The sequence below is a fragment of the Protopterus annectens genome, chromosome 6.part0 (genome assembly GCF_019279795.1).
Source record: "Protopterus annectens isolate FY-2018-M chromosome 6.part0, PAN1.0, whole genome shotgun sequence".
NCBI lineage: Eukaryota > Metazoa > Chordata > Ceratodontiformes > Protopteridae > Protopterus > Protopterus annectens.
The window spans coordinates 371956099-371969772 of NC_056737.1; the positions used below are offsets into that span (position 1 = coordinate 371956099).

A 13674-nucleotide genomic window follows, 5' to 3' on the forward strand; every position below is an offset into this window, starting at 1 on the left:
AAACATGCAGAAATCATCTTCTGTGGTGGATGTCTTCCCCTCAGCTCTTATTGGGAAGACCCTTTGTTCCTTCCCCTCCGGTTGCTACTCTGACAACGGACGCCTCCCTGATCGGGTGGGGGGGGGGCATTATCAGGGCAGAACTGTCCAGGGCACATGGCAACCAGACGAATGCCACTTGCACATAAATGTTCTAGAGATGAGAGCAGTGCTTTTAGTGTTGCAAGCCCTTCAAGACTCTCTTCCTTTGGGAACGATAGCAATCCAGACGGACAATATGTCTGTAGTGTGGTATATCAACAAACAAGGCGGAACCAGGTCCTACCCCCTAAGTCGAGAAGCACTCAGACTGTGGCAATGGGCGATTTCTTCTCAGCGGTTTCTGATAGCAATGCACATCCCCAGGAAGTCCAATCAAATCGCGGACAAGTTGAGCAGAGCTATCCTCATGCCTCACGAGTGGTCTCTGAAAGACTCTGAGAAATTTTTCTCAAGTGGGGTCAGCCTTGCTGCGACCTTTTTGCTACTCCGCAAAACAGCAAGTGCAGAGATTATTTCACCCTATTCCCTTTACCAGGCCAACCCAGCAGAGACGCTCTAGTCCAAGTTTGGCCCCAGGGACTTCTGTATGGATTTCCTCCCTTCCCACTAATCTCTCAAGTGATACAGAAAGCTATCGCTCAGAAGGCCTCGTTGATCCTCATTGCTCCTTACTGGCCTCGACAAGTTTGGTTCCCCTTTCTTCATTTTCTGTTGGAGCGACCTTGGCATCTGGACCTAGTTCCAGATCTTTTGATCCATAAGTCGGGTCAGTTTCATCGCTCCCTTCCCTCTCTGAACCTCACTGCTTGGTTCCTCCAGTTCCAACCTGTGCCAGGCTTCCTCGAATATCTCACTCTGTCCGAGATATTTTGATAGCTTCCCATAAATCTTTCACTCGAAAGATTTATTTGAGTAAGTGGAAACGTTTCGCCTATTGGGCGCAAGGAAGGGACATAGATCCTTTCACTGCTTCCATCCAAATGGTCCTTGATTTCCTAGCTGAACTCTTCCATGCAGGTTCATCTCCTTCTACTCTTAAAGTTCAACTGGCAGCTATTTCTAACTTTCATGTGGGCATTTCAGAGTCTGCCATAATGTCTCACAAGCTTTGCAAACCCTTTTTGAAAGGAGTTTTTCTACTCAGACCTCCTATAAGAAATCGTCCTCCTCCTTGGGACCTAAATTTAGTTCTTAGTTCTTTGATTCTTCCCCCTTTCGAACCTGCATCCTCCTGTTCTTTAAAATTGCTATCATGGAAGACTCTCTTTCTGGTAGCTATTACTTCAGCTAGAAGAGTTTCAGAACTTCATGCACTCAGCTGTCGACCTCCTTATCTGTTCCATAAGGACAGGGTATCTTTACAAACCAACCCGTCCTTTTTACCTAAGATAGCCTTGGCGTCTAACCTTAATCAAAGCATTGATCTCCCTGTGTTTTTTCCAGAATATTCTAATAGGTCTGAACAAAAATTGCATTGGCTAGATGTTCATCGTCAGTTAAGGTACTATTTGGATAGAACCAAACAATTCAGAAAATCTGACCAGCTGTTTGTCTCCTATGCAGAAGGCAGAAAGGGACTTTCAGTTTCACGCTTAAGCCGACCTCTAGTGTCCCAGTTTGCAGCGAGACTATGACACATCCTCTTTAGTAGTACATTGGGTACTCGAGGCTGGTGTCGGCCAAAATGTTACCTGGCTATACCGAAGCCTCCTTTGCTACTGATGCTGAGACAGTCGAGAAATCTGCCTCTTCTCATGGCGTCTTCAGACCTCCCTCTACCTTTTCTATAAAGGCCTTTACCAAGGCCAAGGATTCCAAACACCCCAGGAAACCATTTGGTAAGGGCCCCTCACCTTGAACCACAACGAAGAAGCAGATGCTTAAAATGGCTGAGGACTTGATTACTCATATCAGGGGTACCCGCCCACCCCCACAGATAAAACTCCTAGAGTGGAGGAATAATCCCTGTCCTCAGAACAGGCTTCCATCATTTGACCTTACAACATAGGCCTCTGGCTATACCCCCTGTTTTGGATATAGTCTATGGTCTATTCAGAGACTTGTATTTCACTCTGGATTTGTTGCCATGACATTTCATGGGCACTAACATGGGACTGTAGGGTCTCCCATCTAGTCGATATGTTCTTGCTCAAGACAAAACCGTCCATGGCAATGGTGATGGACCTATTCAGGAACCTCTGTTATCCATACTGTGGATGTTCACAGACTAATTGTGTTTTATGCACATATCAGAGTCTAAAGAGTTGAGGATTTTGTCTTTGCACCCCCTGGCTGTGTGGAAAAGTAGTGGTCATACTTCCACATTTCAGCCTCTTTTCTGCAAGGTAATTACATTTGGCTACCTGTGCGATGGAATCACATTGCAGAAGACCATCGTGTTGAATGCATGGAAGTAGTACAGCTCACTACAGAAGACCATCGTGTTGAATGCATGGAAGTAGTTCAGCTCACTACAGAAGACCATCGTGTTGAATGCATGGAAGTAGTACAGCTCACTACAGAAGACCATCGTGTTGAATGCATGGAAGTAGTACAGCTCACTACAGAAGACCATAGTGTTGAATGTAATGTCTAACATGGTGCTACAATGAATTCATGTGATGTGAAATGGAGTCTACAAATGGGTTATGGATGGTTTGTGATGTGCAATGTTATGGTTTCCTGACTTGATGAATATAGCTAAGTGGATTGGTTCTTAAGTTGTTAATGGATGGTAAATTAAATGGTGTGTGTCTGATGGTTAAATGGATGGAATTGATAAGCTATGTAAGGTAGAATTGTATTACTGATGGTGTATGGACTGGTTATTACATGCAGTCACTAAATGTATCTTTTTGGCTTCATCTGTGAATGGTATGATTATAGTCCTGCACATTACATACTTGGAAAGTGCCATTTTCAATGGAGTATCAATCCTAGCATGAAATAGTGAAGCATTCATTGCATTGAGGGTGCAGGTTGTTAAGTAGGGATAGTAGTTTGTAACAAGTTGGTCCGGGTGAAACTTTTGTTTGGTTGTGGTCATTTGGGAACAAGTAGCTGAGCATGCAAGTTTGCAATTTTGAGGTACTTGGTGTTCCTGCTGTTGAGCAGTTGAGGCTCTGGACAAATGATAATATTTTATGGAATGTGTACTGGTATTGTGAAGTGATAAAGTTTTCAGAAATAATGAAGTGATAAAGTTTTCAGAAATAGTGATGTGTATGTGTGCTGCTAGAATTTAAATAAAATAACAAAGGTCAATCGATTGGCATAACTTGTGTAAGATCTGTCATGTTGTGCAGATGTAGACCAAGAGACTGCTATTGTGGAATGTCTCGTCTTAGCCTTGATTTGCAGTACTATTGTGTGAATGATGGAGCGGTATGAAGTTGTGTATGATTCCTTTTTATTTGTCGGCAGCTGGAGCTTGTACAGTGTCTAAAGACTGGTCCTTGGTGAATAAATGTATGCATGTAGATTTTTTTGGTTGGGTAAGCGTAGCATGCATCTGGAAGACTGTTGGATGAATCTGGAAGACTGTTGGATGCAAGTGGTGATGTGAGTGGATCAGGCTGTAGACAGAAGTATTGTGGTGTGAGTGGACCTCTGTGATGCTGGCTACCTTGACGAGGTACAGAGGCTTTTCACAATAGTGCTGTGGGAATTGCCACTTTTGCACATTGTAAACCAAAAGCCAGCTAATCTTGTATGTCTGAGGGATCAGTTGACTTCTGGTACATTTTTAAAAATTAAATGGTATATGAGTGCTATAGATTTGTAAGGTCTATTAAAATAAAGTGTTTCATACGTGATGCGACTTCATTACGCTGCAGTCTTAATGTATACAGGGGTTATATTTAGAGATAAATGGATATAGCACATACTTTGTAAATTGAGATGCTGTAAAGCTAAAAATGTAGTAAGACTATGGATACTAAGCGGTGAAATTCTGAGTAAACCAATATATGGTGCAGTATATGTAGTTGACCATTGCTGGAACTGTGAAGTCCAGCCAAGTAAGTTCACTAATCTCACTATTAAGAGCCCTACTGATGAAGTACAGTAACGGCTACAAAAAGGATAATTTTGCAGTGACCATGCGTAGACAGTAACAGGATGTTATTGCATAAGACTGTCTGGCACAATTAAAGTGCAACAATTTACAACTGGTATGCATTACCATAAGTATTCTTTTAATATTGACTCAAAGCATGTGGGTGCTGTCATGCAGGTCTGAAAATATTTGTTTATAGTGTATCATCTGTTGGCTATTTGAACAGGAAGGGAAAATAAGTGGCAGACTATTGCTTTGCAAAGCAGGGAACTAGTGCCAGTGCTATGTTGCTTGGTTTTAAATTTGACAGGAGTAGTGCAACAAAAAGTCTCCCACTAAGGAGGAAAAGGCAGACTAGCAAACAATACATTGGTCTGGTCACCTGCTGTGATGAGCTGTCAATCACATGCAGATAATGGCTCAAATTACCCTTGGCTGTTTGACAGCTAGGGAAGGTAGGTGTGAAGTGGGAGGGGAGATTCCTTGGAGAGCTAGATTCCAGCCTTCACAAAAGAAAGCAAGTTAGCATTTGAAAGGAGAAAAAAGCTAGAAAATGCACTTTTGTGTTCTGTTCTGTAGCATTTGCACTGCTTGTGTTCAAGTGGTCATTTAAAAAGGATAACAATTTAACCAAAAGTAGTGGATTTGAAGACTGCAGTGAATGCCTGTTAAGTCAATGAAGTCACGGCAACTTAAGGGAAAAAGTGGCAGATCTGATGCAATTTTCGGGAGACAAATGATGGATTCTGGGATAGTTGAGGCAGAGTAAACAGTCTGAATTTTTTCAATATGCCAGACCCCATGTGGTCAGAGTCAGAAATTGCATCTAAAAATATCTAAAAAGCTACAAATAGTCTCAGAGTGCTGTTAAAATGTAGGAAACATCAAACCATGATGAAATTAATATGTTTTTTGAGTCTGAGGGCGCGGTTGTCCTTTAATGAGGAATATTCTTTGCCACAACCATAAAACCAAACTTCAGGAGACTAGAAATGCTGTCTTTAGCATCGTTCTCATGGTATGCCCCTTCTTGCCAACTCCAATACCACATAACTATGAGGAAGAAACTCAGCTGGATGCGTTTCATACAATGTGCAATAGCATCCTTCTCCTGGTAGAGGAAAAGAACGGCCTGAACAGGCTTAGCTATTCACATCAACTGCGACACATAAGTTACCTGGAAGGCAAACGGCCTTCCGTGTACCAAGAGCCGTGCTGCGATCTCAGTCATTTCAACATCATTACTATTTAGTAACTAGCGAGATTATTCTTTAAGGTGCTATTCTAACGCCCGTGTGCACAAGTAAAAATAGACACACACACACACACACACACACACACACACACACACACACACACACACACACACACACACACAGATACTACATAAAATCTCGTATTAACTGATTTCCACTAAATTCACACTGAAGATTCTTCACCACACAAAGAGAACTGGCATCACTAAATAAGCTTGCACTTTACTGGCCAGGTGCTCCACAAACGGACCGAAATTTTGCTTTCATTTTTGGTTCCTTCACTTTCAGCCTATGTTGCTACCTCAGAGTCAATGATAAAACAGATGTTAGCTGCTACAAGATCCAGCCAGTCCATACACCAGCAGCAGCAACATTTCTACCTCCCAAAAATGACATGGGAGGAGGTAACACAAGGCACAATAATATTGTTACTTATTACTATTTAACAAATAAATCTCTCTCTTTTTTTTTTTAAATAAACAGCTCAGTCAAGTGCGTTAACTTCATAAAATAAATTAAGAAATCTGAGCACGTGCAGTATAAATTGCCTACATCCAACTTCAGAATGTGAAACAGTAATGCATTTTAATATATTAAAACATAATAAAACACTAGAAAAGATAAAGAAAATGGGGGTTGACTGCAGCCCAGCAGCCAGGGACACCCTGTCAGGTATTCTTTTGATCTTCATTAAGTACTTATATGCATGTGTGTGTGTGTGTGTGTGTGTGTGTGTGTGTGCATGTGCGTGTGTATATATATATATATATATATATATATATATATATATATATATATATATATATTAGATATAGCTATATAAATATAGCTACAGGTTTACATACATACATACATATATATATATATATATAAATATATACATATATAATACATACAGTATCTTTGTCTCAGCATGATGTATAGAGGAAAGGAGGGAGACAAAATAAACTATGACGTTTTCTCCAGGTCTAGATGGGGACATAAAACAAATATGGTAGTAAGCCACATAACTACAAGGCTCATTCCTTGATGTGAAAGTCATGGATGGAGAGCTAAAAAGCAGTAGCCTTTTTTTTCTTTCTTATTTCAGCTCTCCAACAAAACTATCTTTGCCTTTCTTGACTCAAACATATATGGCTGCATGTAGTGCACTGACTGGTCCAGCTTTTACATATATAACTTGGTTTTACTTGTGTTTGATGCGAATGGATCTGATGAAGGATCAAGTATACAAAAGTGCTTATCCTTTTTTTCATTATGGCCTAAGTGTACTTTCTGCTGGCAACGCGATACCTAAAATAGAAAAGCAGGTCTCCTGTGACGTGATCCCAATTTTTCATCTATATTCTCTCACACCTCAGCTCCAGTCTAGACAAATGGCATCTGGTGGTACCCATTTTTTGCCAAATACAGGAAATATTAAATAAAAAAAAAACGCAGATGCAGTTTGTAATCAGAATATGAAACCTTCTGCTTGAAAGAACACTTTCACTACAACAAAAGCAATACAAAAGAGAGCTGGAAGTGACATGCTCTTCTGCTAGGTACTTTAAAGAGTCGAAAGAACTTATTCCTCCTCTTAGAACTTCAACCACAGCACAAGATATTTTTGTGTCAGCTCCTACCTTTTCTGCTAGCTGCTCACGGATTTTGCCAGCCTGCTGTCGGAACTTAATAAGCTGCGTTTCCAGAGAAATGCATTGTTTTTGCCAATCAATGCTGTTTCCATTCTCCATCACGTCATCCATATTTGATTCTATGTTACTTCTCACAGGTACTTCAACAAGCCCCTAAAAAGACATAACACCAAGGAAGAAAATTACTTCATGTCTCATATGAATAGTGTTTATTTTCATTTTATTTTATTTTATATTTGTTAACCAGGAAAGTCCAACTAGACACACATCTATTTTCAGCGAAGGCCCGAGGAGAAAAGCTCCAATAGCATGTCAAAGAAATTACACAAGAACAGAGATATAGGTTCCATAGAAACATAAGTTATGTATATATTAACAATTCCTTTAGTAAAGTCAGCATGCAGCATTCTAGTAGCAGAGTTTATATAGAATATAAAATATAAACACACAAGAAAAAACATTTTTTTTCTTTTCTTTCTAAATTATGAGTACTCTCAATATTTTGTTACAGAAATAACCAGTGATTATTAAGCTTTACAGTGAAAGGAATTAGGGGACCTTTAGTAGAATCCTTGAACATGGTATGGTGCAAATTAACCTGGGGAGTAGCATGAACAAAGCCAATTGTTTGAGAAGTGGGTTCTCAGGAGTTTCTTAAATTGAATAGTGGAGTTAGTGGAGGTTATTTGGCTAGGTAGTAAGTTCCAGATTTTGGCAATAGTGCAGGCAAAGGGAGATTTGCCAGCATAATTTGTGTGTCTGATACTGCTTATTAGGTTCTGAGAACTAGATCGTAAGGCTCTGGTAGGGATGTGGGGGTTAATTATATTTCGAAGTGCAGGGTTTTTTTCTAGAAGGTAGAATAGATTATGTGCTATTATGAGTTGATTAAACAGAAGTAGTTGAGGTAGCTTGAGCCAATTGAGTTGGTTAAGGGCGAGACAGTGGTGGGATTTGTATGAGGATCAGTAGCGAACTTGTTTATTTTGTTATAACAAGATTCCATTTTGTTCAGATCACTTTGGTGGAGATTAGTAAGGATGGGAGAGGCATAGAGAAGGATGGATAAGAGATGAGTTCTTGCAATAGTAGCTTTGGTTTGTTTAGTTATAAAGTGTTTGCTCCTATAGAGAATTCCTAGTTTTTTATTAACTTTCTTAATGGTTTGTGCTATATGGATGCCAAATTTGAGGTTATTGTCTATTTCTACACCTAACAGTTTAGTATGTGCAGTTGGAGTGATTTGAATGTTATCTTTGGAGTGAATGGTGAAAGTGTTGTTGGGGGGGGGGGGGCATGACCTAGGCCAAAAATAATTAATTTAGCTTTTTTGGGGTTAAGAATAAGTTTGATGTTTGTGAACCATGTTTCGGCTACAAGTGTTTTGGGTGAGGATTTGCAGTTCCTTTAAGGTGGGGGCGGCACTTATAAGGGTGCGTATTGTACTTCTGATGCTGTGAGCAAGGAGGAACTGATTTGGTTGGTGAACAGTGAGAATAGTGGGCCAAGGATGGATCCTTGATGGACACCTATGGATACTGGTAGCAGAGGGGACAGCTGGTCATGCCATAGGACTGCCTGCTGTCGACCAGATAAGTAGCTAGTAAACCATGATATAGTGGAGGGGCTGAGGCATAGGGTAGATAACGTTTGGAGAAGAATGTTATGGTCTACCATGTCAAAGGCTTTAGATAAGTCTAAGAAACTGGAAGATACAAATAGTCCCTTGTTTCTGTTGTGATTAACTATATCTGTAAATGATAGTAATGCTGTGGTGGTGCTGTGGGATGGTCTAAAGCCATGCTGGGTTTTGGAGATTAAGTTGTTTTGTAAGAGGTACCGAAGTAGTTGGGACTGGACAACTCTCTCTAATATCTTGGATAGAGGTGAGAGTATTGTGATTGGGCAGTACTTGGTGAGTTCTAAGGAGTTGCCCCCTTTGTGCAGTGGAATAATGTGTGATGCTTTCCACAGGGTGGGGACTTTGCAAGTGACCTGTTATGAGGACGGACACATAAAGTATGATAAATTACATTTTAAAAGCAGGGTCAGAGCTGCATGTCCTCAGCACTACTACCTTCTTGAAGTACTGAACATTAAAAAGTGTTAACCATGGGGATCACTAATGCAGGATTCTTACTGGAACACAATTCTGACAAGAACTATAACCATCAAGCATACAGTAACCCTCAATCTGATCTTTTTAGCAGTGCATTACATCGGAAGACAGAAAGAGGCAGCCTATCCATTCTAAGCTTTAAATGACTTCTAGAATTCTACCATCTCATAATCCCCCCTACCATTTCCCCCTTCTCCCCACCCAAGATTATACTTCCATAATTAACACAAAACATGACATCATCATCATTAATGTCGGTGCAATCAATTCAATCATAAATGTCATTCTTTTTTCACTTTGCCCTTGCAAGCTGCAATTCATTTAATTACATACTTGAAAACAGAATGGGAAGCTGTTTTCAATGGCCAGCATGAATTGCTGAGTACTACAAACATGCTCATTGGGTTAAAGCTCATATGCAAATACCAACCGACAGAACAAGAGTCTTTGTACACAGTCTTTAGGCAGCAACTTCTGTTTAAATTTATACATTTAATTTAACCTCACACACCTTAAATGCACTACATACATTTATATATATATATATATATATATATATATATATATATATATATATATATATAAATATATATATACGTACATATACATATATATATATATCTATATATATATATATATATATACATACATATACATGTATATCTATATATAAAATTTTTTTAGGAGCGCAACAGAATCCTGAAAGCCAAAAATCCTAAAGCCCAAAATCCTGAGACCAAAATCCATAAAGTTCAAAATCCTGAAAACACACAGGATACCACCACTTACTATATTCCAGCACAAGTACATACAGAAACATATTACCCTTCAACTATATGCAGGGGGGCAAGACCCCCTGCATCCCCACACCCCCTGCTACTTAAATATATCAACTCCGAGATTGCACTTCACTACAGTAAGTGCATTCTTGGAGTTGATATATTTAGGTAGCAGTGGATGTGGGGGTACACAGCCCCCCACATGGCAGGTGCAGGGGGGCTTACCCCCCCACACTTATACTTCGAGAAGAGTAATATGGTTTGCGTTTTATTTGTTTCTGTATGTACTTGTGCTGGAATATAGTAAGTGTTGGTATCTTGTGTGTTTTCAGGATTTTGAGTTTTCAGTATTTTGAACTTTCAGGATTTTGGGCTTTCAGGATTCTGCTTATTACTTAGTTAGTTTTCTGTTGGTGGTTGTAGAAACAGTCTTCAGTGTGCCAAATCACTTTTTCTTCCTTTTTCCTACTTAGAGCCCACTCGAGGAGAGAAGTGCACTTTATATGTTGGATATTTCCTGCCCAGCAAAGTTTACAAACTCCAGAAACATCAACAATGACAGTGGGATTATTAAAACTATTTTTTTTGGTTTCCATGCCACTAACTACATTTTTCTTTCACTGACCCCAAACACATGGGAATCATTACAAACCAAAACTTAAACCAGTCTCCTTTTTCCTTGACTTTTGAACCAAACTCCAAAAATTTCTATTTTAAACAGCCACTTTTCAATGCTACAGGAAGATTAGCACCATTTAAGATACAAGGACAGTTGTTACTTCACTAAATCTTCCAATATTTTACTTCTTTAGCAGAGCCTACATCCTCTAGAGATGAATCAACCCCTAATAAGCCAGTTACCTACTTGCCTCTGACTCATTGCTCTGCCAGCCATACCTCTCAACTCAAGAATTTTTTTGTCATATTTTTGGTCTGTTCCTCATAAAATGTCTGGCTTTATAGGAAATCACCAAGAATTGAAGTCACTAAATATATCTGAGCTTCATACTCTATCCTTCAGAAAATGCATGCTAAAATAAATCCGGTGATTCTAGCAACTTTCTATGTTCATAAAAGCAACATTTAAAATATGTCACAATTTTTTGCCCCCCCCCAATTATTATAGCAATAACCCATGTCTGGGTGTGGGTAATGCTGGATTTACCCACAGTTGGCGTTGTTTGGTCACGAGGGCGAAGCCTGAGTGACCAAACAAAGCCAACAGTGGGTAAATCCAGCATTACCCACACCCAGACGTGGGTTATTGCTATTATACAATGACATTATTTAAGAAAAAATATAATTAATTTTCTTAAATAATGGCATTGTATAATGTCTCCTTGCTGCCCTTCCGCAGCTGTCTGGTATTATACGGCAGTTCTGATGTACTGCGCATGCGTATGCCTACGCAGTACATCAGAGCTGTGGGCAAAAGCAACGGAGAAAGCAAGATCTCCGTTGCTTTTTACAAACTGTTTCGCTATGTTAAACGCTATGTTAAATGGGTTTAACATAGCGAAACAGCTTTAAAAAAGCAACGGAGTCGTTGCTTTTTTAAAGCTGTCTCGCTATGTTAAACCCATTTAACATAGCTGAACAGTTTGTAAAAAGCAACGGAGAAAGCAAGATCTCTGTTGTTTTTTACAAACTGTCTCGCTATGTTAAACTCGTTTAACATAGTGAGACAGCATTAAGAAAAGCAACGGAGAATGTCTGTTGCTTTTTTAATGTTGTCATGCTATGTTAAACGAGTTTAACATAGCGAGACAATGTGAAGCAACGGAGATCTTGCGTTCTCCATTGCTGTAAAAAAAAAAAAAAAAAAAAAAAGAGTTATAGTAATGGAAAAAGTCGGGGTGACCTGACCTTTTTCCATTACTATCACTCTGATTTACAATGTACACGCTGACCAATCAGCATGCATGGTTTTTGAATATTAATGGGGGGTTGTTGTATAACTTAGCTTTTGCCCAGATTTCACATGCTAACAGGCTGAGAGGTATGCTGCAGCCCAGAGTCATGACTCCTTTCAAACTGTTCTCAAACAACTCTATACTTTCCCACGTATACCTCCCACATTCTATTAACACTTCTCTCCAGTCCAACTTTTCCTACTGGCTCTAACAATGTATATTGTGAATAATATCATTCAATGCCTCATCTCTCTTCCCTTCTACTTTACTACTAGACAAAAAGAGCTTTTAAAGTGAGAGTTTTAGAACACCTGAGAGATGCAGCAAAATTTAGAGACTAGTTCTGTAGCAACACATTTCCATCAAGTACATCAAGGTATTTCCACGGGTTTAAGGGGGACAATTTTGGAAAAAGTTGAGTCCATGAAATATGCTTTTTCTGATGTATGTTTTAAAAATAGGCTTTTTTATAAAGAAGCTCTATATATTCTCAAGTTCGGTATTTTGATACCAAAGGGTTTGAATTTGGAATTAAATTGGAGATTTCTTCTTTAAATGTTTAATTATTTAATTGATTGTTATTAACTTGATTAGATGCACTATTTATAGTGATTGCTTTAGTGTGTGTGTACTGTCCTTGAAGGCAAACTAGCCGAGACGTCAGAACGAATAAATCTTCATTTTATTGGGTCACTGGTTTGTGGTTTTATTTTTCCTTCTACTTTGCCTGCTGGATTAAATTATACATACTTAAAAAAATAGGTTTGTACGTATTGTGAATATATGTCAACCTGCTCTTTATACTTAATTCTTTCAAAATATTGTATACCTTTATCAAACCTTTATTGACTCTTACTTGGAATACACATGTCAACATTGTAACTGTGTTGCATTTTTATGCACTACTCCCTATAATGATTGCACCAATTGCATTACCCTTGTATTGAACTTTGATTCTTCCAAGGAAGAACGTGAATATGTTCCAGAAGGATAAGCGTTCATCCACCAACAAATGAAAATAAAATAAAATACAATAATTAGATTGTGGTGGCACAGCAAATCTGTCCAAAGAACAGAGGGATGTGTGCAATGGCTGAAAGAGAATTAAAGCATGTACTTCAACTTCAGCCACTCTCATGCACGTCACTTGTGTACTCATGAATACATATTGGAAAGGCATAAATGTACCGATAAATTCAAAACCTTTTAGTGAAATCACAAACTAATAAGATATACAACAGAAAATCACCTAGCTTTCAAAAATTACTCTAGCAATAAAACAAAGAATAAAATACAGAAACTACCTTATCAATTTTCCATATCCAAATATTAATTTAATTTGATCTGAATAGGTGAAAACAATAAGGTACTCAAACTGCATCAAAAATGCAAAGGAAAATGGTGGATGCAGCACGTTATCAGTTAAACTAGCATCCAGCCACAAGACAATTTAAATATACTTGCTGAAAACTCGTGTGCAAACTTTACAATAGGAAAACAGAAGAAGAACACTTAACAAGATCTGTAGTTACGTAATCAAGGTTATTCTTTGTCACTCTGAATTTGTCTTTTCTCACTGTGAACTTTTTAACTCCAACCTAATGCTATAATCAGATGAGCACCAGTAAAAAGCCAAAGTTAAAATGCAATACTGTCAGAAAATGTAAATACAGAGAACTTTTAGTAGCAAGATAAACATCACAAACTGACTGGGAAATTCACCTAGAAAGACATCTGCTGCCATGTTGAACTTTGGCAAAACCTTTACTTCCAGTTCACTTCGGGATGCAAGTCATTCTCTATTCTGATTGCTTCTTTTGTGAAAGACTGTATGTGTGATGGGTAATATTACTCTCTAAAATATCTTCTAC

General features: G+C 38.8%; 1 protein-coding gene across 2 annotated transcripts in view; it reads right to left on the reverse strand.

Moving 5' to 3' along the window:
* LOC122804322 (pleckstrin homology domain-containing family H member 1-like) overlaps nucleotides 1–13674 on the reverse strand; it is a 1703720-nt gene that overhangs the window by 1382438 nt on the left and 307608 nt on the right. For both annotated transcript variants that reach the window (XM_044074112.1, XM_044074113.1), the window contains one exon: nucleotides 6981–7145. In XM_044074112.1, the coding sequence (XP_043930047.1) occupies nucleotides 6981–7103 (123 nt within the window). In that variant the 5' untranslated portion in view covers nucleotides 7104–7145. The remainder of the gene's footprint in view (nucleotides 1–6980; nucleotides 7146–13674) is intronic.